At 39.2% G+C, this 27,373-nt stretch overlaps 2 protein-coding genes and 1 non-coding gene across 3 annotated transcripts; 2 read left to right on the forward strand and 1 right to left on the reverse strand.

The window, feature by feature from the left end:
• The first annotated feature begins 31 nt into the window (after positions 1–31).
• trnae-cuc (transfer RNA glutamic acid (anticodon CUC)) lies at positions 32–103 on the forward strand. The gene has a single exon. It is a non-coding gene; the product is annotated as a tRNA-Glu (tRNA).
• Positions 104–17,381: 17,278 nt separating this feature from the next.
• Positions 17,382–24,753, forward strand: gata4 (GATA binding protein 4). Its single transcript, XM_086167303.1, has 6 exons — positions 17,382–18,150; positions 21,689–21,855; positions 22,008–22,133; positions 22,565–22,646; positions 22,873–23,009; positions 23,442–24,753. The coding sequence occupies exons 1-6, from the start codon at positions 17,622–17,624 to the stop codon at positions 23,565–23,567; spliced, it is 1,167 nt and encodes a 388-aa protein (XP_086023429.1). The 5' UTR covers positions 17,382–17,621; the 3' UTR covers positions 23,568–24,753.
• A 149-nt stretch (positions 24,754–24,902) lies between these two features.
• LOC147222767 (uncharacterized) lies at positions 24,903–27,373 on the reverse strand. The gene is made up of 3 exons (XM_086167302.1): positions 27,103–27,373; positions 26,874–26,975; positions 24,903–26,334 (listed from the first exon to the last, which is right to left on the reverse strand). The coding sequence occupies exons 1-3, from the start codon at positions 27,126–27,128 to the stop codon at positions 25,200–25,202; spliced, it is 1,263 nt and encodes a 420-aa protein (XP_086023428.1). The 5' UTR covers positions 27,129–27,373; the 3' UTR covers positions 24,903–25,199.

Here is a 27,373-nt window from a genome sequence, read left to right on the forward strand (position 1 = left end):
TATTTTGCTATGTGATATGCTACAAACATAGTCCCTGGTGGTCTAGTGGTTAGGATTCGGCGCTCTCACCGCCGCGGCCCGGGTTCGATTCCCGGTCAGGGAACGTCTTTTGCTATACGTAAATATTATTAAACCTTCATCATTTAAATTCGATTTATTTAATATTTACTTTGGTTGAGATCTGAGTCGGACACTTAAGTTAAACTCAGATCGCTTTTATGCTGTATGGGCGTGTCTATCCTCGATCCTCATTATCAACTTGCGGTCACTAGAAGGCGACATTTTACAACATATTTACATATACAACATCAGCCAAAGTTAATGTATAATTTAGAGACAGTGGCATTGAGGAAAAGAGATGAAGCAAAGCTGAAGGTAGCAGAGCCCTAGATGTTATGGATCTCTTTGGAATGGGGAGGATTGAAAAGATAAAGAATGAGTCCATCAGAGAGACAGCACATGTTAGATGGTTTGGCATAAAGTCAGAGAGGCCAGACTGAGAAGTTTTGACATGACCCAAGAAGAGATTGGAAATGTATTGGAAGGATACTTGGGTTGGAGCTGCTGGGTAGGAGTCCTAGAAGAAGAACAAAGAGGAGATTTGTGGATGTAATGAAAATGGACATGGAATTGGTTTAGAGAGAAAAGGATGCAGAGGATATTGTTAGAAGGCTAATGGTTCGCTGTGGCGACCACTGAAGGGAGCAACTGAAAGGAAATCCAAGAGAAGATTACAACACACAGCGTACAGGAAAGTTGAGATCATATAGGCTTTGGGTTTTTCTGAAACTTACATGACCCCCTTTCAAGACTGAATGATGTGTGTGTGCATGTGTGTGATGTGTTAAGATCAGTGACTAACTTATATTCATTTTGGATAATTTCTTAACTTTAGAGACCCAGCGCTTACCTTACACTCCATATTATTGCATAGACGTCAATTTATTTTCGATCTAACATGTAGGCCAATTAAACTCGCTTGAACTCAAAGCTGTCAAAGGGAAAGAGCAATTATGTTTGAGGGGCCTCCGAGGTGGGAAGGCCCTCTGATTGGACAGGACGAGACTTAACCAGTTGTTGGCTTCCTATGTATCAAGGCATTTATTTTGACAGGCGCTATCATTGTGAGAGAGGAGATAAGATGTCTTAGAGATCGCCATGGCGCCGGCATGTCCCTCCTCTGGCCTGCTCAGACTCTCATCAACCGCTCCACCCCCTCCTCACCCTACCCCTTTTGGAGCAAAGGATTGTGGGTTTATGTTCGGTTATAAGCTGGGTTTGTGTTGGCAAGGAACCCGTGGCTCTGGGTATCATCTCCCACTCCATGTCCATTAAAATCTCTATGTGAGTCAGGCAAAGGAAAGACGTTAACACCCTTTGATCCCAATGTTCGTTTAAATTTTTCTACCGAGACTGCAGTCAAAGATTTGCATAATGAACTCCACAGTCCTTCGTCACCAGAAATCAAATTAATCGTTCAGCTAATTGCCCATCATAACTTTTTTTCAGCTGAAACTCTTAGTTTTCACTGCACTTGAAAGCAGAATCTGTCCAAATTCTCAAATTTTTATTCAAAGTTACATGTTAGTATTTTGTGTTTTATCCGCCTCTGCTTTTACACATCCAAAGTTTTTTGGGGGGCCACATGTTGCCTTGTAAGATTACAATGTAAATAACGGCCTTGTGAAATTTAAATCAAGGTCAAATCTCAGGTATTTATAATGAATAGGAGCACAGCAGGAAGATATCAGGAGCAAAAATTTTTCGGGCTGTGCTACTTGACACTGAAATCACATGTCAGTTGTACAGCACTGCTGCGTTGGGCCTTTCATAATGACATACAAACACGTTTTTCCTCTTGCCTGTCAAGATTTATCCCCTGAGATAATTTCCTCCGCTTCTTTCATGAGGCTGTATGTTAGTTGGTGTTCAAAACTTGCATTACATTAGTAGTCTGTATCCTGTGAGCTCTGTTCCCGCTTCTTGTTTCTTGTTGTCACAGAAGTTGTTCTCATGTAAGTGTCCTACCTTGAGTTTTTTTCTGTCCGTTGCTGCATTTTGGAGTAGCCGGTGCAATAACTTTGTGACATCATGACCTCACTTCGGTGCCTTGCGACATCACATGCCACTTGTCATGTTAAAATCAAAACAAACAAACACAGATACACGCATGCACGCAGATGTGCGCACACGCTCACACACACACACACACACACACACACACACACGTTCATCAGATTACCCATGGAGATGCCTGTTCTTGAATATATCGGTACTTTTCATTGATTGCAAAAAATATATACCAATTGGAAAACCACTTCAGCTGTGCCACTTTAATTCATGACTTGAAATAATTACAAAAAGATTTATTACCTTGATACCATGACATGTGAGGGAGACATTTAAGCATGGAAAAAATCCAAATCGAAAGCACCATCTCAAGTCTGTATGTTGCATTTTGAGTTGTTTTGTTAGATCAAAGTAAATATAGATACTATCGTGCTCCTATCTTTTCTGTAGTAGGTAGACTGTGCTCAGACCTTGAAGAGATCTAAAATCATTTTGCTCGGACGTCATGGACTACTAGCTTAGACTACAAGCACTGATAATTTCAAGAACACTCTGGCACTGGGAAGCCACAGAACCTAAACAGTGAAAACAAATATGTCACACAAATGATGATTGATAGTGCAGTAGGACTCATACTTCATTGGAATGATGCAAACTTGTGGACTAAAGGCAACAATACTTCTTTTTAGACAGTTTTCTATCTCTTGTTTTACACGATGTTGTGAAGATGCTACCAGAAGGTTGCGGAAGAACTCATTCAAGGGAAAAGAAACATAATTAATGGGGCTAAAGGTCAACAATTATTTAAATGAAACACTGGATTCAGTAGCTATCAGTTCTCACAGATTAAGAATGATTTTTAATTGAATTTTTTTTTTTTTTAAAGTGACTGAAACCAATGATTATGAATCTGTCCTCAATATTCACTTCATCTTGTGGGATGTTTTTGTACTCTGCCATGAGTTGTAAACACTGAATTCCTTTCATCATTGGTTTTTGGAGACATTTTGAAGTTAAATGGGATCCAAAATATGACAATATCAAAGCTAATGATGATGCGGGCATGCAATACCAGTTAAGCCTGATTTAAAATGATTAAAGTAAAGCTTTGCAGATGCCTGAAAGAGCAAATGGGAAAAAGGGCTGTGGATGATTATTCTTTATTTTGTCACCTTAGCATAAATCACTGTGTATTATGTTCTTTTGGTGACTTATTGAGACCATATTTTTACCCCATCTCGTCAACAGGTGTAGTTTATGTAGCTATCAAAACAAACACACAGTATTTGCTTTTGCTGATACTGCATGTTAGCATGAAAGGATCAGCTTGTGGGATTTGAGGGCATCTAGTGGTATGGGTGCAAATTGCAATAATTGTAACACCTGCCCCAGGGTTGTTTATGGGTCACGAAGGAAGTCCTCATGTAGACATAAGGTGTTATTGCCGTTCAATAGGTGAGAGAAAACGTGAGAAATTCATCTGTATGATCTTTGAATAGCAGTCGACGTTTGTAATGATGATAATTTAATCTTTCTTTTTTACAATGTACACTTTTTACATGAATATTTGTCTTTTCTCTTCATCAACAACAAATTAATACCAGACACAGCCAAGGTTCCAGGTGGTGTTTCTGAATTTGTAAAAATCTTTATTTTATCAGTGGGTGGACAATTGCTGCAGCCGGTCCACGTCATCATTCTTCACCACTGTTTTAGACTGCAGAGAAAACCAGAGAACTTACTGGGAAAATACAGGGAAAACATAGCAGCCACAGAAAGACAGGCCTGGTAGCAGCCATTGTGTACACTGGAAAAGTGGTTTCATTTTAAAAAGCATGGTTTCAGTTTAAAGACTTTGAAATGAAAGTAAGCTCAAATTAATAATAAAAAATGTTTAAACACATACATATAACTTGCTCAAGTTTTATAATTAATGATCACTCGTTACAGGAAATCAATGGCCCAATTTAAAACAGCTTACTATTTTACATGCGAACGCTCAAAAAAACTGTTGTATCTCATCATACAAACACAGAATTCCGTACAATTTGAATTCCTGAGTCCTTGTTAGGATAGTTTCTAGACCCACAGAAAATTTAGAGTGTTTAATTAACCTTCTGCATGCTTTTGCACCATGGGAGGACACTGCAGGACCCAGAGAGGACCCATGAGATACGGGAAGAACGTTAAAACTCCACACAAAAAAGCCTCTGTCAAACCCTGGACTTGAAACAGACTTTCTCACTGTACCTCTGTGCTTGCCAATCTGAGTTACGGGGAGTTTCCAAATATAGAATATCCTCTGATGGTTAACATTTTGGTTAACTGAAGATGGCTGATCTCTTTTTTCACATATTTGGTCCACTTATTATTATTATTGTTCTTTGCTAACAACGACAATTTCATAACTCCTGGTCTTTATAGAAGTACAGAAAATTAAAATAAACTTGTTATGTAAGCCATTTCTGCCATTTGATGCTTATAGCCATCCATTCATTTTATAGGATTGATTAACAACTTAAAACTTACATAACAAAAAAAAAATTAAAGAATCGAAAGTTTGCCCAAACAAATCCCATACTGCCACACATGAAATCAATTATTACTGCTATGTCTACAACAGATAGTGCTCTTTATAAAGGAAAGTGATATATATTTTCAAGACAAAGCTAGTGAATTTAAACCTTGCATTTTTAAAGAAATAGCTTGAAGAACTACATGATTAGTAGCATTAAATCTTTGTGTAAACGTTTACTGATCAATTTAGTCTAAAACATTGGTCCCCAAACTACGGCCCGGGGGCCGGATACGGCCCGTCTCCATATTTTGCTCAGCCCCTGAACAATTCCAATGCATGTACAAGTCACGTAATCGTGACTTGTACATACATAGAACGTAACGTTCTATTCCACCCTTTTGCAGTCTGTGCCTTATCAGAAACCCCTCCCTCAAAAAAAAAAAAATCCCGGACACACCCCTTTCAAATAACACGGAATAATGGCAAAAAACAGATACAGAATGCAGAGTATTTAACCTGCAGTGGACAAACGATTATTTTTTTGTTAATTTCAAAGAAAAGGCTGTTTGTTTTATCTGTCAAAAGATGAGACAAAGACATTATTCATTAACAATGTTCTTATTTATTTTCTGATTTTTTTTTCCCTGTCAAGATCCCAGAAAGGGTTAATTTTTGGTTAGGTGTGGCTTTCTGGAAAACAATGTTTACGTTTGGACACCCCTTGCGATCGTCACACTTTTTGTGACAAACTGGCCTGGTCCCCCGTCAGAGAACAGAAAAGTTATTTGGCCCTAGCAGGAAAAAGTTTGGGGACCCCCGCTCTAAAACATTCCTCAAATAGACTTAGTATAGTCCAGCTAAGTAAATTGCTAGCCCAAAAAATATTTCATAATATATTCTATATTTCAGTGCTTTCAGATGCTTCCTTCTCCCTTGACTTAGATGAGATGAGATGAGAACAACTTTATTTATCCTGAAGGAAATTGTTGAGCACCAAAAATTTAAAAGGAACAGCTTGAAAATTATGGTAATCCTTGCCAATTATATTATAATTTGTAATGTATTATATTTATAGCTGTAATCATCCATAAACATAATGATGTTGCAATGGTTGCATGTCAGAAATCCATGTCGCTCCTTTGGTGGTCAAGTGGAGTCCAGACTGAATGAAAGACCACCTTCTAGATTACCGAGGTTAATGACTCCCCTGCAATCGAGTACATGCGTGTGCTCATGCGTGCGTGCGCACACACACACACACACACACACACACACACACACACACACACACAGATAAACACATACACACACACACACACACACAGACACACACCTAGCTAGTTTTACAGTATCACAATAACTGGGGGAAGGAAACAGCTCTGAAATGAGTACCATTCAATGCCACGACACCGACTGTCAGTCTGCCCTGTAGAGGCAACGAAGCACGTGAGTTTTGACCCAGGAACTGAGCCACAAGCAAAAGGTTATCAGTGTCTGGGTTTAGGCCTCCGACCTAAAATGTCCACAACCGTGCAGCAGCCACAAATTGAGGCAGAAATTGATTGGATAGCCATGGGAAAGATGGATTTCTACAGAATATCACTGTCTTCAATATATACACATGTTTTCATCTGTGTTTTTTGATCACATGACCATGGTTGGGGAGCAAATAGTGTTGTTTACCCTACTTATCAGTGGTGTTGTAACAAGTAGAGAAACTGAACTCAACAGACACACACAATGCTTAAAAACCTTACCGCATACATGGGTAACAAAACAAGAAGTCTAAAAATCCATAGAAGGAGTTACATTGAGTTCCAAATCACCACTTACATGACAACTTGCAGGTCAAGGTAGCAAAAGTCTAAATTCAAACTCTTACCAAAGGCTTGATAGCGGCTACAGCTCTTTAGCTCTTTATCAATTTGCTTACACAAGTTATAAATCTCTCCTATGATCTGGTACCATAAAAATAGGCTTGTCCTGTACACTAACAGCTTTCAGCGAAAAAAAAAAAAAAACACTGGCCAGTATTGTGCATGCATGTAGAACCATATGCCGGGCAAAAAAAAAGAAAGAAAATTGAAGACAAATCTTAATATCTCCATGATTTACTGCAGGTACCAAAATGTAGATAAATCAACCTCTTATACTGTAAAGTTAATATTGCATTGAGAGTCAAAAGATTTAATGGCCATGTTAAGTGTGCTTACTGTGTCTGGAGTGTCTTGATGTGTGTTCCGTTTGAAGTGTGTGTTCTTGCGCGCATGTGTCCATGCACGCTCACAAACACTCACTCCTACTCTCACACTCAGTCTCTGGTTCGTCCAAGCCAGCGCCACATCAGTCCATCATCACAGATATGGCTTGGGGTAAGATAGCAGGTCTGGCGGCGCACAAGACATTTTGTCCACTCTGTCATGTTTACTTATAATGATAAGCTTTGATGGATTCCCCGTAAGCTAAAGACACCACAGCTCACAGACACAAACACACACACTTGCTAATTCACATATGCACGCTTGTGCACGCAGTGACACACATACAATTACAAGAGACGCAAAGTGGTCGGGAAACACTTTGTTTGGCAATGCAGAGCACAGGCGCCAAATGCAAATCCCCAAATATCAGCAAAATGGACAATTTAAAAATCTACGCCAATATTAATGTTTAACGGTGAACATACAAACAAAAAGGCTACGAGTAGGAGACCTCCCTGTGAAGTGAAAAGTTTCTCTCTCCTCAAAGTTTACTTGACATAACAGGAAGCCAAAACACTTAAAAAAGGGAGTCGATTTATATAGTAATAAATTCCTTGTGTGATTAAAAAGGCTTCGTACAGAAAGCAGGTCCCCTAGAAACATTTAACAATGAAAGCTCAAATTTTCCAGTCTAGAAATCATAAAAGCTTGCAATAGATGGTGACATGAGCGTGAAAAATATTGACATTGAGCAAAAAGGGACATAAGGTGGTTTAGTCTAGATCAACAGTTGTCTTTTTTTGGGCCTGATTTACCGCCCTGATCTGTAGGATGGTCTGCACAGTGTTTTCACTGGGGCTTCAGTTTTCACCAGACCACCGACCGGACCACCACCGTTGCTTGGAACCAATTAGAAAGACTAATGAGGCCCGCTACTATCATGTCACTCAGAGGGCACGGGGGGCGCAAAAAGACATTCAGCATGGCGAACTACTGGCAGAGCTGCTGACTGGTCAGGGGGTTCTTAACAAATGAAGTGGTGCGCACAGCCTGGACTCTGGATGACCAGGGAATACACAAAAACGACAGCGCAAATTATCTGAAGGTAATGGCTCCTTGAGCATGGGAATCATAATTGTCAAAATAATAACATGATTAATATCTATCTTTTTAAGGATTTTTTATTACTTTAAGTGTTACACTATTAATACACTTAAATTATTAGCTCCCGCTATTTTATTTGAAAAGCACCTATTTGAGAACAAGAGGATGTCATTTTGCTTCATTATTGTGTTTACTGATTTATTCTTTCACTATTTAATTTCCATTTATGTGACATAAATCTGTCAAGAGCTTAAAGATTGCTGACTGCAAACAATGGAAGATCTATGCGGTGGATTAGTCGAAATGCGATAGCAATGATCTGGTGTTGATAACAAAGGTGATGAGGAATAACCTGATTACCTTGTTTGCAAAACACAACAATGTACTCATATATTGTATATATGAGTTAAAGATTGATATAGTGACGAAAGCTAGAAACAACCGTTCATAATTTGCAAATTTGCTTATGTATGGGGACATTGTATGTTAGCATTAAATATATGGTAATTTAGAATTGCAAAGTGCTTAAAGGAGATGTTTTTGTGTTTCACTTGAGGGTGAGACTCTTTTTCATATCATGGTATTACACCATCATATTTGATTTTATCACTACCTTATTTCATATTTCAATTATCAATTTAGTTTAGTTACATGAATCATTCAGATTTTCTCTTCTACAATGAACAAAAAAAAAACAGTTATCCCTATATGATTTTTTTTACTTCCTATTGAAATACAAAGCTTATCAGGCCCTAGTACTCCCAAAAAGCTTGGACAAATTGAATGCTCAAGTTGCAGGAGGTCAGAATACTATAATACGGCTTGAATATTTCAAGGTTAGACCACAAGTTCATGTATTTCTTTCTCTCCTTCTTCACCTGCTCACCCTTGCTTCTAATCTCTTATTAATTTTTCAGTTAGTTAGTCACACCCAAGGATGCTCTGGCCACTGGTGAAGTTTAGGGAGTCTGAAACTGACAAAGAGATTGAGAGAAAATAACAAGCAAAACGTGGAGGAGCGCCCGAAAACAACAGTCGCCTTCTTTCATAGATTCTTACTCTACGTCTCACCCCTCCTCTCCCTCTGTCAAGGCCACTCTTTTGTTCCTCCCACCCGTTTGACTGGGAAGTGGTCAGACGGAGAAAGAGCATTAGTCAAACACACACGCACGCACACACACACGCACACAGACACACACACAAGCATCCATGACTGACCACAACCGTTACAAATCTTTTTCCCGTTATCGAGGACAACACACTGATAACTGTCTCCACTCCCCATCCGACAGATCCCTCAGCAAAAAACATCTGAGAGGAAGACGCGGAAATATATGCATGTGTGCGACGGGCAGATTGATGGTTTGATACACTCCCATTACTGCATATGCGTCAAAGCTGAGGTAAATGGCTGGACAGGAGGTTTCAGTGTACATGCAGATGTTTTGGGCTGATAATTAACAAGGTTTAGATGACATGGGCCATGAGTGTCAGTGAGTGTGTGTTTGCAAGTTTGGGGAGTGCTGCACCTGCAACTAATGATGTGAAACTTGCCAACTTCATCTGCTGTGGGCCTTTTTACTCCTCACACATCACACTTGCACCCGGTGACCCAACACACACACATACACAATTTTCACAATTGCTCCCTTGGGGCCAAGTGTCTCCTTAACCTAGTCTCGAGCAATTACTTCCAATATTTTTCCTTTGCAGAGATATGTCTCTCTTTGGACTAAAACCAACACTGACATCATGCGCTGTCGACTTTTTTTTGTTTTTTTATGGAGATACATTGGCTGACAAGTGCCACAAAAAGTAACCTGAGCTACATTATCACCCAAAGTGACAGGTACCGTCTCTGAATGATATCTAATATGCGGCATTATCGACATTCTTTGGAAATTGGATGAGAGAGAAGCAGCGTAATTCATGAGGCATGAAGGTCTCCTCTGAACTTTGCACTTTATGTTTGAGTGGAAGCCTTTCACTGTTGAAATACTGTGACAATAGTGATAACAAACAGTGACAGTAACGCTGCTACTTTGGGACAAAAGAGGCAAACAAAGTTGCGCTATTTTTACTCTAAAGAAGGGAATGAGAAGAACCATCTCTGTAGATGCTCACTCATTGGGAATTTTGATAAGAAACAACTCATTAACTGCACAATTTATATCTGCTGTGGAAAAGATCCCTGTGTTTATTTTAGGCTGCAGTGTTTCTCAAAAGGGAAAGTTTTCCAAAGTGCATGCATGGAAATCTGAACTCGTGAATGAAAAAAAAATCCAAAAAGTTTATGAAAGATAGGAGGAAGACATAGATCGGCGGACATTCACAAATAGATTGCACATCTTCACCTCTGACTGTTTGTGTGAGAGAGAGAGAGAGAGTGTGTGTGTGTGTGTGTGTGTGTGCGCGCTGGTAGACGTGCAGGGTAGCAGTGCTAAGGTGGGCTGGGTCCACGGTTCCCACAGCCTGTGTGGAGGCAGCCTCTGCCACGCTATCAGCCTCCGTCTCCGGCTCCAGCAACAGCGGGCCCCCTGACGTCAGGCCTGTCCTGATAACAGCCTCCACTGCAAGCTGCAGGGGAGAGAAAGCGGGAGGGGGACTGGAGATGGAGGGATGAGGTGGAAGGAGAGCGGTCAGCAGGGAGGGAGGGAATGGGGTTACACTAACAGAGCTGGCGGTGGATAAGACGCTGAGACAGATAAGGGGAAGCAGAGTGTGGAGCCTCTTTTGTTTTCCACTGCTCCTCCTGTCTGGTGGCATCTCCCCTCTCCTGCTTTCACATTATCCCTCCCCTTCTCTGATCATTTTCCAGTTCGATCAATGTGTTTGAATTTAGCCAATCATTTTGGCGATCTGAAATGTTTCTGTTTTTGGACATGTGCCACTGGATTGAGGCATCTTTTGTCCTTTTATATCATGATTGTTTTTGTTTTCTATTGTAGAACATTTCAGCCCCTGACCTCCAGATAAATTAGCGCTAGACCTTGACCCGTGATATCCACACAGGTGGTGGAATATATAAATATCTCATGTGCACATGCACTTTTTAAATCTTTTTTTTTTGGATCTGAAAATTACAAAATCCCTATGCGCAAATGAAAAGTGGGGAAATGGGTTCAAAATGTGTTGTTGTCATGTTTATCGTGGCCATCAATGATTCTCATCTTATCCCATATGACTATGCAGCGGTAACTAAAAACAATAATTAGCTGGATCTTCTGATAATTATCATTTCATCAAATATGCTTCATATTCATATTTTCCTGATAGCAACACATTAAGAAATCAGATTCCAGGTCACAACTATGAAAACAATAAATATTACAGTAAAATTTGGTCGGCAGCAATTTCTTTATGTCCGATTTTTGACTTGAGCAGAAAGACACAAACATTAAGAATAACCAGAGTGTATTCAGTTTCATGAATAAAAAGGAAAATTACACATTTTTTGGTACTATTCTCGTTGTCCTTTTTGTATTCTGAATTATCTGTTGTATAAGAAACTAAAGAACGATCCAAGGAATCAAGTACCAGTTAATGTATTGAATATATCAGACTTTTTCCCAGTTTATGAAAATAAAACACACTTTTATTTCTAGGAACCAGCAAAAAATGGTGTCTCCAATGTTCGGACTGTTTGGGAATCCACATTCTATAGAAAAAGCCAACAGCGGTCTTTGTAAAACACCTGACTCAAATTATTCTGAAAAAAAAAACCTTTAGCCGATTGTTCTCGTACTTTCTCTCCTCCCTCCCCATTCCATACAGCATCTTCCTGATCCATTTAGGCCACTGTGACACTTCTGTGACCCTTTCTACTTAAACTCTATACGACCTCTTCATAGGCACCAAAATCCATTGTTTTGATGATGTCATTTCACCTTTACCTAACCTGCATCTTACCCCTAAATTGGTTCTCCACATGCAAACAAAGGTCCTTCCCTCAGACTGCCACATCACACTGCAGCTAAACTTCATGTGTTAGTCTATTAAACACAGGCTTTGCATTAGTGTGTGTGTTCCTTATTTGTTCTTCAGGCCTTTGCTGTCGAGCGGACTTTGGCCACTGCTTATCGCAGGGAGAGGTCCTGGGATCCCTGAGTCTACACTGCTAAAAATACACTCACTATAACTTGTGGCTGCACACGCATGCGTGAACACACTTTTAGTACCATGGTAAATCTCACTATGAGTACCAGGCAGTGTATCGCTGCTCAGTGGCAGATCAGTGGTTAATTGTGCACATTTGCATGAGTAACACTTGACGCTATAATTGCAAATCACTCAAAGAACTGTATGGGGGGGGGGGCGGGTTCTCAGTTCTTTCGGTGGAAGAAGCAACACCCAGTAGTGGAATTTCAAATATTAGCATACAAGTGTCAAAGAAATGTCCAAACGTTTGTGTGAATGAGTTGGTCAAGTAGTTTTACAAATAACAGACCACCGGAACAAAAGACATTTGATCATTTAATTCTTATCATCTGTAATTGAGTGTTGTGCGACGTGTTTGCGCTGCTCTTCAAACAGCACAAACCAAGAGTCCAGTTCAACACTTCAGTCTGTCACATAGGAAAACCTGCAACTGAGGAGTTAATAATTTATTCAAAAACACACTCATGGCTAATGGCGTGTGCGTGCGTGCATGTGTGTGTGTTTGAGAGAAACAGAAAGGGAGAGAGAGAAATGGAGAGAGTTTATAAGAGAGAGGGAGAGACAGAAATCAACTCTCCTTTGAATGAGTTTCTACCCCTTACCTACCTGTTCAAACACACCTAATCCACAAGAATAACACAAACACGCACACACACACACACATACACACTGCGCACACACTCAGAGTTTGTGCAGAATATTTTTGTATACTGTAAAGAATAATAAAAAATAAAAACAATGTGGTCCAATTTTATGAATCAAGATAAAAAAATATACCCTGTATTGAGATTGGCAACGGTGAGTTGTTTCTCTTTATCTTCTCTAGCGCTTCAAATCTAAATCAGAAAAGACATCCCTTCTAATTTGTCACAGCTAATTCTAAATTAAATATTTATGCTGCACTTTTATGATTATTTTCATTATTTAACACATGTGATTTCATATGACATCATCCTGCTCAAGTCAGAATAAATGAAAAGAAAAGAAGAAAAAGTGGAACAACAATATGTCAATTTAAGACATAGGTCAAACATTGTAGAGCTGCAAATTCATCTCAAAAGCAAAATCCAAGTTAAAAGTATGAGACTCCAAAGACTACAATATTTTGAAGGACATATCAAAGGTGCTGTTAGTGTTCTGTGTCAACTTATTCTTATTTTTCCCAATAACAACAAATATTATTATTATTATTATTATTATTATTGACATCAGATGGTATGTTTGGCTACATTAAATTTTGTACTGATTGACACATACCGGTACAGGAAAATTCATCAAAATTGTATTGAGGATAAAACAGAGAGTGTTTCAAAGAAAAATACATCTCAAATTTTAATTACATTTTAAATGGCCAAAATCCCCCCCCCCCCCCCCCCCCCCAAAAAAAAAAAAAAATCCCTTAGAACTTTTTCAGAACTTTACAGAACTTTTCCCTTAGAATCTGTACAAGGTACAACCATCTCAAATAAAAAAAGAGGCTCCTCGGGGTAATGACCAATCTGGTGGAGATTACCAAAAACATTGTAAAATAAAAAAAAAACTTGAGAAATATCAATCACATCTAAATTAGCTGTTTAAGATGGTTTTCAGAATATTCAAATGGCACCTAAAGGCCCTCAGTTTCCTCCTTTTAACCGAGGATTTGGAGGCAGGTATGAATAAAAAAAAAAAGGCGCATACATGTTTTCTGTTTACCTCGAACTGCGTGAAGGTATCAAACATTAAGTTGCAAATTGAAAAAAAAGGCAATGTTCACGGTAACAGTGGTGATATTGATTGGATCTGTTTCATCATTACTCTAATCGCCTGAGTAGATCTTCAATGATCAATCTCATGAGATAAGATGAGACAAACAGGTGAGCTCGGCAGATGTGAGGAAGATTAAAGGTCTGTTTTCAACCAATCTGTTGTGCTTAGTTTGTGAAAAAAAAGAAAATACAAGAAGAATCGCCAGAGAGAAACCACAGAGCGACGCATATGTTTTTCCTGACGTCTGCTGGCCCTCATGGAAGTGATTTTTAGCCTCTTGGATTTTCCTGCATCACCATTTGAAGTCTTCTTCCTGGAGCCAGGAGTCTAGCACAGGGTATCAGTGTGTGAGTGTGTATACGTGTGTGTGCGTATGTGTGTGTGTGTGTAGAAGGAAGAGGGGACAAAGTAAGTCACCGACCCCAAATGATTGAGTCGTTGACCCAGCCGAGACGGGGACGGTTTTCCTGGTGCCTGTTGTGGCGACACAAAAACACAGACGTATACAACAGTTATAGCAATGGATCACCTTCCACAGCCTCATCTTCAACTCATATCCATATATTATTTGCTCCAAACCGAGCATGGGGTCTTCACATTCCACCCTAACTTGATGTGTACGTGGCAACACACACGCTTGCGCTGTCCACCACTTACACCACCAGCATCCCTATCTCTATCCCTCACCCAACACCTTCTCATTCATGCACCCTGACAGAAAACACACCCAAGGAACACACACAGTTACAAAAAATGTGTGTGTTTTCTTTCCTTTTTTTTTTTTTTTACATTTGTACACACACACATATACACAAATTGAGAGTTTTCGTGGGTCTGGGCTCTGTCACTGTCAGTGATACAGCTCGGCATGTGGAAAGACACGAATCAAAACACACTGTGGAGTACAATAACAGAAAGAGGATGAACTTTTTTTAGATTTTCGAATATTTTTATAAACTCTTCACCCTATACTGTGGTACTAGACACGTAAGGCTTAAGATCCTCCCGGGGATAAAAATATGACATTTTCTTTGCCCCCGATAAACTATTAGGTGCTGCAAATGTTCTTCAATCACGTTGAAAGGCACCCATAAAAGAATAAATCATCTCTGACTTTGGTACCTCATTGTGCGGTTTGAGGTGAACAGACCCACACCTTAATATCATTAGCCAGTAACTGGTGCTTGTTATCAGCCTGCAGTTACACATTGATGACAGTTCCCCATTTCCAATGAGGCAATATTGCTCTATTTGCTCTGACTTGTACATGTGTGTGTTTGTGTGTGCGTCACTCTGTGTGTCTGTGTCTGTGTGTCTGCATGTCTATCTAAGTGTATAACTGGGACAAAAATTGTCTCAAAAATAATAGATATCTGATGATGGCATATTCATAGAATAATTCAAGTGTTCACAAAGCACCTCTGTGTGTCCAGGTGGATAGATAGATAGATAGATAGATAGATAGATAGATAGATAGATAGATAGATAGATAGATAGATAGATAGATAGATAGATAGATAGATAGATAGATAGATAGATAGATAGATAGATAGATAGATAGATAGATAGATAGATAGATAGATAGATAGATAGATAGATAGATAGATGCATGAATATATGCATGCGTATTTTAATTTTAGATTTCTTTCCGGAAAAAGTTCTAAATCTCATAATTTTCAGAAAGAAACTTTCTAAAACAACCTTCTAATGTCAAACTCAACCCGATAACGAAAAAGTGAAAACAAGAGAAAAGACATTTAATTATTTTATTTCTTAAAAACTTATCAACACATGCATGCACGCACACGTGCGCATGCATAAATGCAGACAAACAAACACACACACACACACACACACAGGGCTTTATTGGACGCCACAGTCACATTATTCAACAAGTGATTGTCAGTGGGAAGTGGATGCACAATGAAACAGCCTCGTGTGTTTATGTTGAGTAGTGCTAATGACAAGTATAAATCTGTCCTTGTAAAGACAACAACTACCAGGGACTTCCGACCAGTGACGCATCAGCCACCCAAAGGAAGGAAAAAGACTCGCTATCCCTTTCCATTAATGTTTATTTATTCAGGACGGATGTGTGGGGAATTGCGTCTCATGCAATCCATCACCATTAGAGCTACTCTTAGCCCTTCTCCAGAAAGTCCATAAAAAGTCCAAGTAAATCATAAAGTACTATTAATTATAAAACAACTTCAGATGATGTAGAAATAAGCTTTGCTATCAAAGTTAGTTTCAGTAATCGTTCACTAACTGTGTTCTCATTAAAAATAAATACATTTTCATCAAACAATTTCAAAAAGTATGATGCTCCCTCTGTCAATAGACCAACAAGGTATCAATATTTAGTTTTAGATGGAGACAGGTAATAAACTAACCTGCTAAAATTATGATTTTAAAAAAATCCCAATTAGGTTGCATATCGTGTACATCACTGCTAAGCCATTTTATTAAGACAAAATGTTTTAGTCCTTATCTAAAGTTATTAACTGTTCACTTCATCTTACTAATGGTGACAGAGATTGGAGGTACCATCATATAGATAGATAAACAAATATGGCTTCAGTGCAAGACTGACAGAGTTTGAAATATATATCCTGAAGTGACACTTTGGAAAAGTAGTGTGGTGAATAAGCATCCCATGACCTAATCAATACTGAATCAATGCCTCTTTGTAAACTCACTTAATATGCAAACATTTATCAAATGTTTCTCTAGGCTTGTTGTTTTACTTAAGTGATGATTATATTGTACATCAGTAATATAATTGGTGAAAATCAAATTGATCCCTTATTCAAGCAGGGAACCGTAACTAAAACGGTTACTTAATTATCATTTTTATCCTTATTATTATTGTCTCAGTCATGAAATTGTCTATATCAAGACAGCTATCTCTCCCACCTCTAGCCTGGCAGCTGACAAGGCCACGCATTACAGCAGATGTTTGGATGTATTTGTTCAGTTTTTTGGGGATGAGTCTCCAACGCATCAGCGAAAGGGTGATTAAAATTATTTAAGATTGTGTTTTGTGACTAATCAAAATAAAAAATAAAAAAAAAATAAAAAAGAAAAACCATTGCTTGAATGAGTTGAATTGAACTATTGATTTCTTCAATGAGACAAGACGCAATATGTTGAAATTTAAATAAGAAACAGTGCTGAATATGAAATCTATATCAAAATAAATCACAGGCAATGATTTTTCTCACGCAAAGAATTGTCTATTAACCTCTACTTGAACAAAAGACAGGGAGAACTTTGTGTCAATTGCACCTCATCGACAACTTAAAACAATGTTTATCGACTGCTGAAATTACTTAATTCCATGAAATAAAGAAAAAACAAAACATTGTAGTAACTACGTGATTGAAACGTAATGAACAGCCTGTCATTCGAATAATTGATCATTTGCGATTGATTGTGGAGACTAAATCGATTAATTCAGTATCCTTAGAAAATAAATAAAATCACATTAGAAAGAGTAAGAGAGAGAGAGAGATCGAATCAAAATGTCAAATCAGAGAGAAAGAAAGAGAGAGAAAGAGAAAAAGAGAGAGAGAAAGAGAGAGAGTGTGACAGGGGTTGTGTTTCACTCCTCCTCTCCTCCTCTCCTGTCTTCTCTCTTGGTCTTTACTTCTAATCTGATAAATGTTGCGGGTCGTCGGCGCACCGAGCGGCGGCTCCGATCCATCTGGTGACCGGGCGGATCCACGGATGTCCTGAACCCCGCGTTATTCCACGGCAGATCCAAATTCACCCACCGCCTCCGCCCGGCCATCGTGGATGTGCAGCCCCACGCAGAGGATATGTACCAAGGCGTGATGACCACCAACCACGGACCCCCAGCCTACGAGGCCGGATTTCTGCACAACGCCTCGGCGGGGACTTCTCCGGTGTACGTGCCGACGACCCGGGTGGTCACGTCGATGATCCCCGCGCTGCCTTACCTCCAGACGCCCGGCGCGTCCCAGCAGAGCGCGCCCGCGTCGAGCCACTCGGCGTGGGCGCCGCAGCCGGGCGCCGAGTCGGTGCCGTCTTACACCCACTCCCCGGTGTCCCCGCGCTTCAGCTTCTCCGCCAGCCCGCCGCTGTCCTCCGGCGTGGCCTCGTCCAGGGACACGGGGACTTCGTACTCCAGCCCGCTCAACATCTCGGCCAACGGGAGGGATCACTACGGCGCCCGGGTGCTCGGCGGCTCGTACCACAGCCCCTACCCGGCCTACATGAGCCCGAACGTCGGGGGGACGTGGCCGGCGTCTCCCTTCGACAGCCCGGTTCTGCACAGTCTCCAGACCGGGGCCCCGCCGGGAGCCGCCGCCCGGCACCCCAACATCGGTGGGTGAGAGGGAAAGAGAGAGAGCGTCCGAGGAGGCCGAGTCTCCGCACTGGCATTACCGGCGAGTTGTAAAATGAAAAAAATATATAAAATCGAATTGAATATTGAAAAATATCTAAAAAATTCATTTTGTTCAATCAAACTTAATTTCTTTGGAAATGTGCAGCTCAAAAGGGTTATGTTTGTCCTACTTTTATTCATTCTTTTTTTCAATCCCGATTCTTTAAACGGCATGCTCGCAAGTGATTTTATTTAATTTAGTGTCTTTATTTTAGTTTGATTGCGCAGAGACGCACTCTGAAAATACTATTAGAATTTAAAAAAGATACAAATATACATGGAATAATTAAAACACATTAATCATTTACATATACAATTACTACTACTGCTATTGCTTATTACTGTTGTTATTATTATCATCATTTATTATCTAAATTGCTACAACTACTACTACTAAAACTATGGTAAAAAATTAGAGGAACAATTTCCTTTAAATCAAATCACAAACTGAAGGAGTCCCACAAACAGAATCGAATGTTATTTAATATCGTTAAATAATCCAGGGGGATATACGGTTATTCCGATGGAGGATGAATTAGTTCAAAAAACAGTTAACGACACAAAAATATTGAGATCATTGTTTTAAAAGTCAATTTGTCACAACGACCAATAATACTTCGCCGACATTCATACACTGGAAACGTAAACTCAATGCATCCCACGAATTCAAATCTATCGCGCTTTCCGTTGTCCAAACCCACATTGAAGTTATAATCTAGAGTAAAAAATGTGACATTTCTTTTAATGCATTTCTTTAAGAAGACCTAATTAAGTTCACCCTTTCATAAATTATACTGAATTCGTTCCTGCCGCCGATTAGATTGATTCGATCAGATTACGATGTTGTTGGATTAAGCGCTGTGTTTGACTGCACGTGATATCGGATTAAATCTAGTGAGCAGTTCTTCAATTCCCGGAATAAAAGAAAGAAAACCGTTGAAATTTAGTTTTGAAATCTAATTTTCCGTCATAAGTGCGAAAGTTAAAGTTAATTGGGAGCATTTTTTTTTACAATAGATGGATTAATTCACGGGAAAGTTTTATCCATCTATCTATCTATCTATCTATCTATCTATCTATCTATCTATCTATCTATCTATCTATCTATCTATCTATCTATCTATCTATCTATCTATCTATCAAAAAAAAAAATCAGTTTTAATCATTTCACATATCCCCATGGTCCTGATCCCTCTGACATGTGACCCAAGTTTTTTTTAATCACCTTTTTTTCCTATTTTAAAATCAATCAATCAGTCCCAATTAATAATCATGTGACTTATCCCACCATGTGAGGATTATCTAAACAGATGATGAAGAAGGAGAAAGATCAGCAGCACGATGTAGATAAGAGAATTGATCTAATCTGACCTCTCCTCCGATTTCCATCACACTCAGCTCACACAAGTGGCCTTTCTCTCTCTCTTTCTCTCCCTCACACACACACACACACACACACACACACATTCACACACACACACACACACTTTTTACAAACTGAAGAAACATGGCTATTCAACAGGCCTCCTCTAATTGTTTTCAAATCCCATCAAGGTCAAGAGAGTTTCTGAACAAACCACTTATTTTCTGTTAGACAAAAACAAACTTTCATCGATGAGCAATGTGTATTTGCGAATGATCATTTAATAGTTTAATTACTATATTATTCCAGGGATTAAACACTGTAATACCGTGCTGAAAACGTGAAAAGCGAGGATCAACTGACATAAATGTTACCCAAAATACTGGCGTTGATTAAGTATTGATGATTAGCTGAACTAAAACCAAAGACCCAACTTTAAATGTACGAAATATTAAGTTTTTAATAATTAACATTTACACCCCACGCACTATTACATTTACAATTGATTAAACCTTTTCAGCGTGGATCAAGTATATAAACAAAAAGATTGGCCATCATATGGTATCTTGTGTTATAAGTAAATAACACATAAATCTTTTTTATCATAATCTTTTTTATTGCTTGTGATAAATAGTTTATTAAAGATAACCTAGAGTTTTCATAGACTCTTTATGAAAGATGTTTTAAAAGTTTTTAGTAAGCTTGACGTCCATTAACTTAATGGAATAGTTCCCTCCTGAGTAAGATCTTACTATCATTGGATCTTACTATCCTTTTTGTCAACGAGTAAAATATGATTAACACTGATAATTAAAATACATATTGAAGTATTTCAAATTGAAAGAACGTCTTCGTGTGGAACTTTTACATGTAATACATCCCATGTGAATTAAATAGAATTGCATTTTGCCTCATTAGACATGGTAAAAACACCATTAAACAGCGGCAAGATAGATATGCTTCCCCACAGCTGATATTTTGCCTCCACCTTCACCCTGCTTAAGTGTTAAAGTGTGTGTTTTTAATCTGAACCCTGATAAAGAGACACACTGACATTTATACAGCGCAAAAGCATTAATGTTCACTTTGGTAAACAAGGAGATGGCAGTATTTGTGTGTGTGCGCACGCGTGTGTGTGTGTGTGTGTGTGTGTGTGTGTGTGTGTGTGTATTGTCTTGCAACGATGCATTGTGTTGACTACAACCACTCTCCTGGCTCAAGGATAGCTTTCCCCCACTGTCTCTGTTTGGCTCTCAGCCTTGAATGTGGCCTGCAAACACATTACTGTCATCACTAATAACTCACAAATACATTGGACACAAACTCAGGTGACACCTAAGTTTTTATGCTATATTTTGAGCCACCCTCATGGTAAATGAAAAAAATAGAAAACTTGTTTACATCATGGATTGATGGTTTCATCCACTATTTTTTTTCCTGGGAGATTCCCTGTAATGGTCACTTCGAGAGCGAAGATAGATTAGATGTTGCATTATCTTGGGGATAAAGAGATACAGAAAGTGAGTGATAGACACACATTCTCTGTTTAAATATGATGGAGCTCTATTACGCCTCTATTTCCAGCCAGCGCTTTATCTCACGCAGAGCTCTGTGATAAGGACAGATTCCAAACTGCTGGTGTTTGGGCCTCCTGGCTTGCAAACAGGCGGCCCGAGCGGCCTACGCCTCCCGTCGGTGTGGAAATCCACTGCATCTGATAAACACAGTCTTGCTTCGACAAAGGGAAGAAAACAACATAAGACACCCCAGTGGGAAAATTGTCTCTTTCTAAATCACGAGCGTGTTTCTTTTAGCAGCAGGCATGCTTAATCTCTGCAATGTACAGAAAAGAGATTACAGTATATTTTCATATCTGATCAGAGCTGGAAAAATAGACCCGATAGATGGCTTAAATAACATGGGAGGTTTGAATTTTCATATCATTGTGACAGTTGTATTCAGACATGCTTAGAACAGATTCTGCTCCAATGTTTTGGATGATTTCCTGACCTCTGACATAAAACTTCCCACTCAATCTTTAAGAATAATGTTTTTCTGTATGATATTTAAGGAATGCCAACTATCAGTATCGTGACGACTCCTCTCTTCGGTAGATATATTCGATGACTTCGCTGAGGGCAGAGAATGCGTGAACTGCGGGGCGATGTCGACCCCGCTGTGGAGGCGGGATGGTACAGGCCACTATCTGTGCAATGCCTGCGGACTCTACCACAAGATGAACGGCATCAACAGGCCTCTAATCAAACCACAGAGACGACTGGTGGGTGAAAGCACATTTCGCGCAAATGAAATGCAGGGGGGAAATGTACCGTTCGGCACCTGCAATTTTTTTTTTTTTTTAACTTTCAGAAGAGCATGTTTTCATTATTTAACTCAGTTTTTGTGAATGAATCATGTTTTTCCCTGATCCAGTCTGCCTCCAGGAGGGTTGGTCTGTCCTGCACCAACTGTCACACCACCACCACGACTCTGTGGAGACGAAACGCAGAGGGAGAGCCCGTTTGCAACGCCTGTGGCCTTTACATGAAACTCCACGGGGTAAGACAGACAAACCAGGGAGATGGACAACTTTTTCTTCATTGTATTGCTTATGTTTTTTTTCTTTTATATCAAGCTAATCTGTTTTTAGACTGCACAAATTTTATTTAGCCTCACATCGTGCCAACATTAAAAAAAGATCCACCATTTAAATTAATTACACCTTAAACGTGAAATGGTTAAAGTAAAGCTGACTTGGTGGTTATTGCATTACAAAGTCCAAGTCATTTCACAGATTTAAGGTTTAATGGTGAAAATTGTAAAAAAAAAAAAAAGTTTAATTTGTATCATTTATAGATATTTGGGACTTATGAGTTAAAAACAGATAATGAAAACCTATTCGTTTTCTGGTCACATTCAGTGTCCTTTGTGTTCGACACATCCTGCTCAGATCGGTTGTTTGAATGAGAGTAACTACTTTGCGTTGACAGGTCCCACGGCCGCTGGCCATGAAGAAAGAGGGGATCCAGACCCGTAAACGCAAACCCAAGAACCTCAACAAGACTCAAACTGGTAAGTTTTACAAACCAATTATTAGGAGCCTTTGCAAATAAATTATCACTGTTGTACTGTCAGATGAAATTTCTCAGAAATAAACCCTATTTCAAAAGTCCAAATTCTTCCGAATGATTGAATCCAAGCTCCTTCCCTGTCATACCCAGCCAATCAGCAGGAAACGGTATGTTTGACAAAGTGCCTGTCAAACATTGCATAAGAGCATTGGTATTGTTCACCTCAGGAACTCCAGGCAGTGAAGGGACTCCGGTGACACCAAGTAGCACTCCCCGCGCTCCCGTCAGCACAGAGGAGCCTCGCCAGATAAAGACAGAACCAGAGACCCAAAGCTTGTACACACACCACACTACGCACACACAGGTGTGTATATATACAAAAAAAAATGATTAAAAAAAAAAAATTTATATATATATATATATATATATATATATATGTATATATATATATATATATATATATATATATGGTCCTGAAGTAAAATCTAAAAGAATGAATATGATTTGACATCAGTGAATAAAACAAGAAATACTTGGGTAGATTTTAAAATGTTATTAGAAATTTGGTACAAATTCACTAATCATATCATGAATCTGAAGTGATTGATTTCATTCCCCAATGGATGGAGACATAATTACATCAGAGTAAGTCCATAACCTAATAGTTTAAACTGAAGAATAACACATACATTTTAACCAATTGATGTACAAATAGCATCACCAGAATGATTTACCAACATCCAATTATCAACAAGTATTTTTCCAATAATTTAAATTTTTCTTTTTTTTCCCCCAGATTTCAGCCCTACCAGCCTATATGACATCTCAAGCAGGTGCCAATCCTCTTAAGATGACACCCGGGAGCCACAGCGGCTCCTCTGGTTCAAAAGCAGAGCCATGGAATAATTTAATCCTTGCTTAGAAAACCAACCACTCAGCATCAGAAAAAAACTGCCGATTTGAAAGGTTTCATAGAAACTGTTTGGTCTCAGTCTGGATTCTGTTCTCCTGTTGGCAGCCTGCCTCTGGCGGTGCAGATGATGGCTTCATTACAGTTCTCTGGGATGGATGTGTGGTCCATGTGATGAGATATATCCATCTGGGAACTGTCAATATATAAAATATGCAAAAAGGGGAACTGTTTGTCACTCACCTGCTCTGCCGTGCTCATGCATCAGTTCCAAGTGCTTGGGATTTACTGTAATTAACCGACTTAGTCAAAGTGTCATGAGTCAACATTGATGTGTCTTTCTTCATTTGGATTTTTTTCATATTGCAAAACCAAAACACGTAAAAATGCAGGTTGTGGTGAAGATTATAGTAAAAGTGAGCCCTCATCAGTGAGACATTTTAAGAGTGTTTTCATTGTGCGTCACTGTACTCTTGACTAGAGCAAAGACAGAGGGGGTTCTTGTAATGAACTGGCATACGGTTCCCTCTATGGATGTAAGTGCAGAATTGCAACCAAACCTTTTCCACATACTTTTGCAGATATTATTTATTATTAAAGGCAACCCCCCGAATACCGCCCGAGCCGGATTTCGTATATTAATTAACTTTGCTCGACCGCGGTGGTATTTGTCTGATAACGGCACAGTATTTGCTTAAATGTACTTATGGCAAACACAGTTGCAACGTGAAAATGTGGCATGTTGCCACATGTAATTACCAAAATAACAAATATATGATCATATATGTAACATCTCCATTCCATTATAATAGTGTAAAAGACATTAGCAATATATCATGAGAAAACACAGAAAATAAAGAGAGGGTCCACCGTGTGTATGTTGACTTTTCAGTGAGCCGACTGATGCATTTCCCCTGAAGCAACTGCAGCTCTGGTAAGGGAACCTTTTCAGAAGAACCACTGTGACGTAATGCAAAGTGACATAATGGTTATAGCCTGATGTCTTAATCAACTCTGAATGCATCTGGTCAAGAAAAGATGAGAAGAAAAGACGACGCCATGCAATATTTTAATTATTGTTCATCCCTGTTTGTCAAGGTAGGTTATTCGTTTGACAGTTGTTCTGATTTCCTGAAACTGATCTTATATTTGCAGTTTTTTAATTCCTGTAAGATCCCCTGAAAAACAGCAGTTGCCATCAGTGTGTCTTACTGATCCAGAACCCTGCAACATGCACCCTTCGTTAGAAAAAAAACCTAAAGACAGCCCTCAAAAACAGTTTGATCAGCAAAAGGAGACCAGTTTTTTAAATTAACACTTTATTTAAACATACAAAGTAAAGCATGTTTTTTTTTAGTGAAAGTGCTGATTTTGACAATCTGGAGTTCTTTTGAATGACTCCCCATTACATAGATTCCAATGAGTGCACAAATAAAAGCACAGATTACCATTTCAAGACCTACATTAGATGGGATTTGGTTTCACATTCTAAAAAAAACTCAAAATGAAAGTACCTAGCAGATCTAGGCATCACAAAAAATAATTTTCCAATGGTTTTCTTGAGCAGGAGGCCCCCAACAATTTAATCTAAAATGATCTCAGCCATAACGTGCACCATCAGCAGTGCGCTCTGCACAGTGGCTGTTACGGCATCTTATCCTCTGGAAACCGAACTCTTCCAATTTGTAAATGTTCTTTTGTGACCATAACAACATCATTAATAAACATCTGGACGCTGCACTGGTTAAAATCTTCTGTCAGCTTTTCCTTGATGAAATCTGCATACCTGTCCTGTACCATCCCTGTCCAACACTGTTGAAATGCAAGTCTAATTTGATCCCGAACGGTGTCTGATTCTGTGCTGAAAGTGTGGCGAAGCGCAAATACCTGTCCCTTTTCCAAATGTTCCCCAAAAAGTTCTGCTTTTTTTGACAGATGGACTTTAGCAGCAGTGATCATGCTGTTCACCTCAGGCTCCAGGACTTTTTGCTCATCAGTTGGTTTGCTTTCGAAGATACTGCTCATACTTTTGAAGTAATTCTTCCAGTCCTGCTCCTGCATTGAGGACACCAAATGATAAGTCAAGTCCCTGCATGTCAGGAGGTTTTTAACAGCCAAATACAGACTTTCACATAATGGAGCAATGTCAGTCCTCTTTTCAGCCCCTTTAGCATAGCTCCAATAGTTCTCACTTTGCTCGATACTATTCACTTGTGTGTAGTTGATATCCCGGAAAAGAGTTTCCTTAGATCCTTTAAAACCCCAGCATCTCAAATAGCCAATATGAGTCTTCACTCCATACTGCCTCCACCATTCCAAAGCCTTTTGAAGCAAGTTCAGCATACATGCCCCAATGTTTCTAGTCAAGCAGGGGCTATTGCTAGAGAAAACATAAACCTTCCAGCCTTTGTGGACAACCTCTGAATCAAGAAGCTCCTGGGTTTGTTTAATAACAAAGTCTTCGCTGTGTTTTCCCGTGGTGTAGTTGGGATAATAAGGTCCGTACATAACAATCTCCTCGGGCTTCTCAAATACCGCCCACGAGTGTTGCTTATCTTTAGGACCGTATACTTCAGAGATGTCTCGATGGAAATCCAAAAATCTCTTATTGATCGATTCTTCGAGGAAAGTGTCCCCGGGGGGTGCTCCGAACGTGATGTGCTGTAACACTCTCCTCACAGAGATGTGTGTGTCAGGCCAGGATGACAGTAGTTTATCCTGGCTTTTGATGACAGTCAGGTATTTGGTCTCTCCATCATGTGGGCAGAAGCATCGCACCCTATACACATAAAACACATCAGACAACGTCTAAAATAAAGACAGTTACACAAGAATTAATCCGTTTAGGTAAACATTATAGGAATACTTGTTCAAATGAAGTTGTCAGTCAATGAATGTATGCATTTATGGGTTGATTAAATTCATCTAAATTGGCGATTTGCTTTGTGTGACTCAAATCCTGATGTATGACAAAACTGTTAGATTCATATTGGGTAATGTAATGACATGTTACACGTATTTATCAGTGTATATATTAAACAGGATATTTTTAGGTAAAAAAAGTTACAGTACAATTAAGGATTAATAGTTAAAAAGACATTTTTTTAATTATTTTTGAGTAAATATCGTTGCCTTCTTAAAAATAATTGGCCAAGTCATTTTTTTTTTTGAATACACAGAAACTGAGCCATATGTTGAATAAGGAGCTTACAGAGGCAAAAAAAACTTTGTTATCAAAATATTACAGTTATTTTAAGAAGGTGACAATATATAACCTTCCTGCTGACATGCAGTCTGAGTTCAGTCTGATTGCCTGACCTGTCGGTCCGACACTGGTTCAGCAGAGTCGACAAACCTCTCTTCAATTTCAACGGAGCCTCTTCTTCATTTCCTTCATCAAGGGGACGTTTGCGGCTCAACCTAAACAAACAAAAAAAAAAAAAAAAGAGAGAAATGGAGTTCAGTTGTTGATCGATGGCTCTGAGGTCACACTGATTTAAAAGAAAAAGCATATTCAGACAGCATGGTAACACCTAAGCTCACTTACATGGGAGTTTCATCCGGACTTCTCATCCCTCAAATAATTAATTTACTCAAAAAGTGACTCCTGCTTTCTCTCAATCCATGTCCTGACGGCACAGTGATGGTGCACAACTGTAAGAGGCGGATTAACCACTGAACTTGCAAGTTGTCCTCTAAAGTAACTCAGACTTTATGGCTGTTAGTGCTCAGCTCCTCCTCTCTGTAACCAGAGATGCGTATCTCATCGCATGGTTTGTATCATCAACTGTCTTGCGTAACTTACCAAGCCTTTGTTT

Source organism: Fistularia commersonii, chromosome 20 (genome assembly GCF_037954325.1).
Source record: "Fistularia commersonii isolate RoL2024-O1a breed Wild chromosome 20, RoL_Fcom_v1.0, whole genome shotgun sequence".
Taxonomy (NCBI): domain Eukaryota; kingdom Metazoa; phylum Chordata; class Actinopteri; order Syngnathiformes; family Fistulariidae; genus Fistularia; species Fistularia commersonii.

What these genes read in the sequence shown, in the direction of transcription:
- LOC147222767 (XM_086167302.1), bottom strand. Translation starts at nt 27,128, where the DNA reads ATGAGAAGTCCGGATGAAACTCCCAT. An exon ending in AGTCCGGATGAAACTCCCAT is followed by an intron (nt 26,976 to 27,102) that starts GTAAGTGAGCTT and finishes TTGTTTGTTTAG; the next exon opens with GTTGAGCCGCAAACGTCCCC. An exon ending in AACCAGTGTCGGACCGACAG is followed by an intron (nt 26,335 to 26,873) that starts GTCAGGCAATCA and finishes TTATGTGTATAG; the next exon opens with GGTGCGATGCTTCTGCCCAC.
- gata4 (XM_086167303.1), top strand. Translation starts at nt 17,622, where the DNA reads ATGTACCAAGGCGTGATGACCACCAACCACGGACCCCCAGCCTACGAG. An exon ending in TCAAACCACAGAGACGACTG is followed by an intron (nt 21,856 to 22,007) that starts GTGGGTGAAAGC and finishes TCCCTGATCCAG; the next exon opens with TCTGCCTCCAGGAGGGTTGG. An exon ending in ACCACACTACGCACACACAG is followed by an intron (nt 23,010 to 23,441) that starts GTGTGTATATAT and finishes TTTTTCCCCCAG; the next exon opens with ATTTCAGCCCTACCAGCCTA.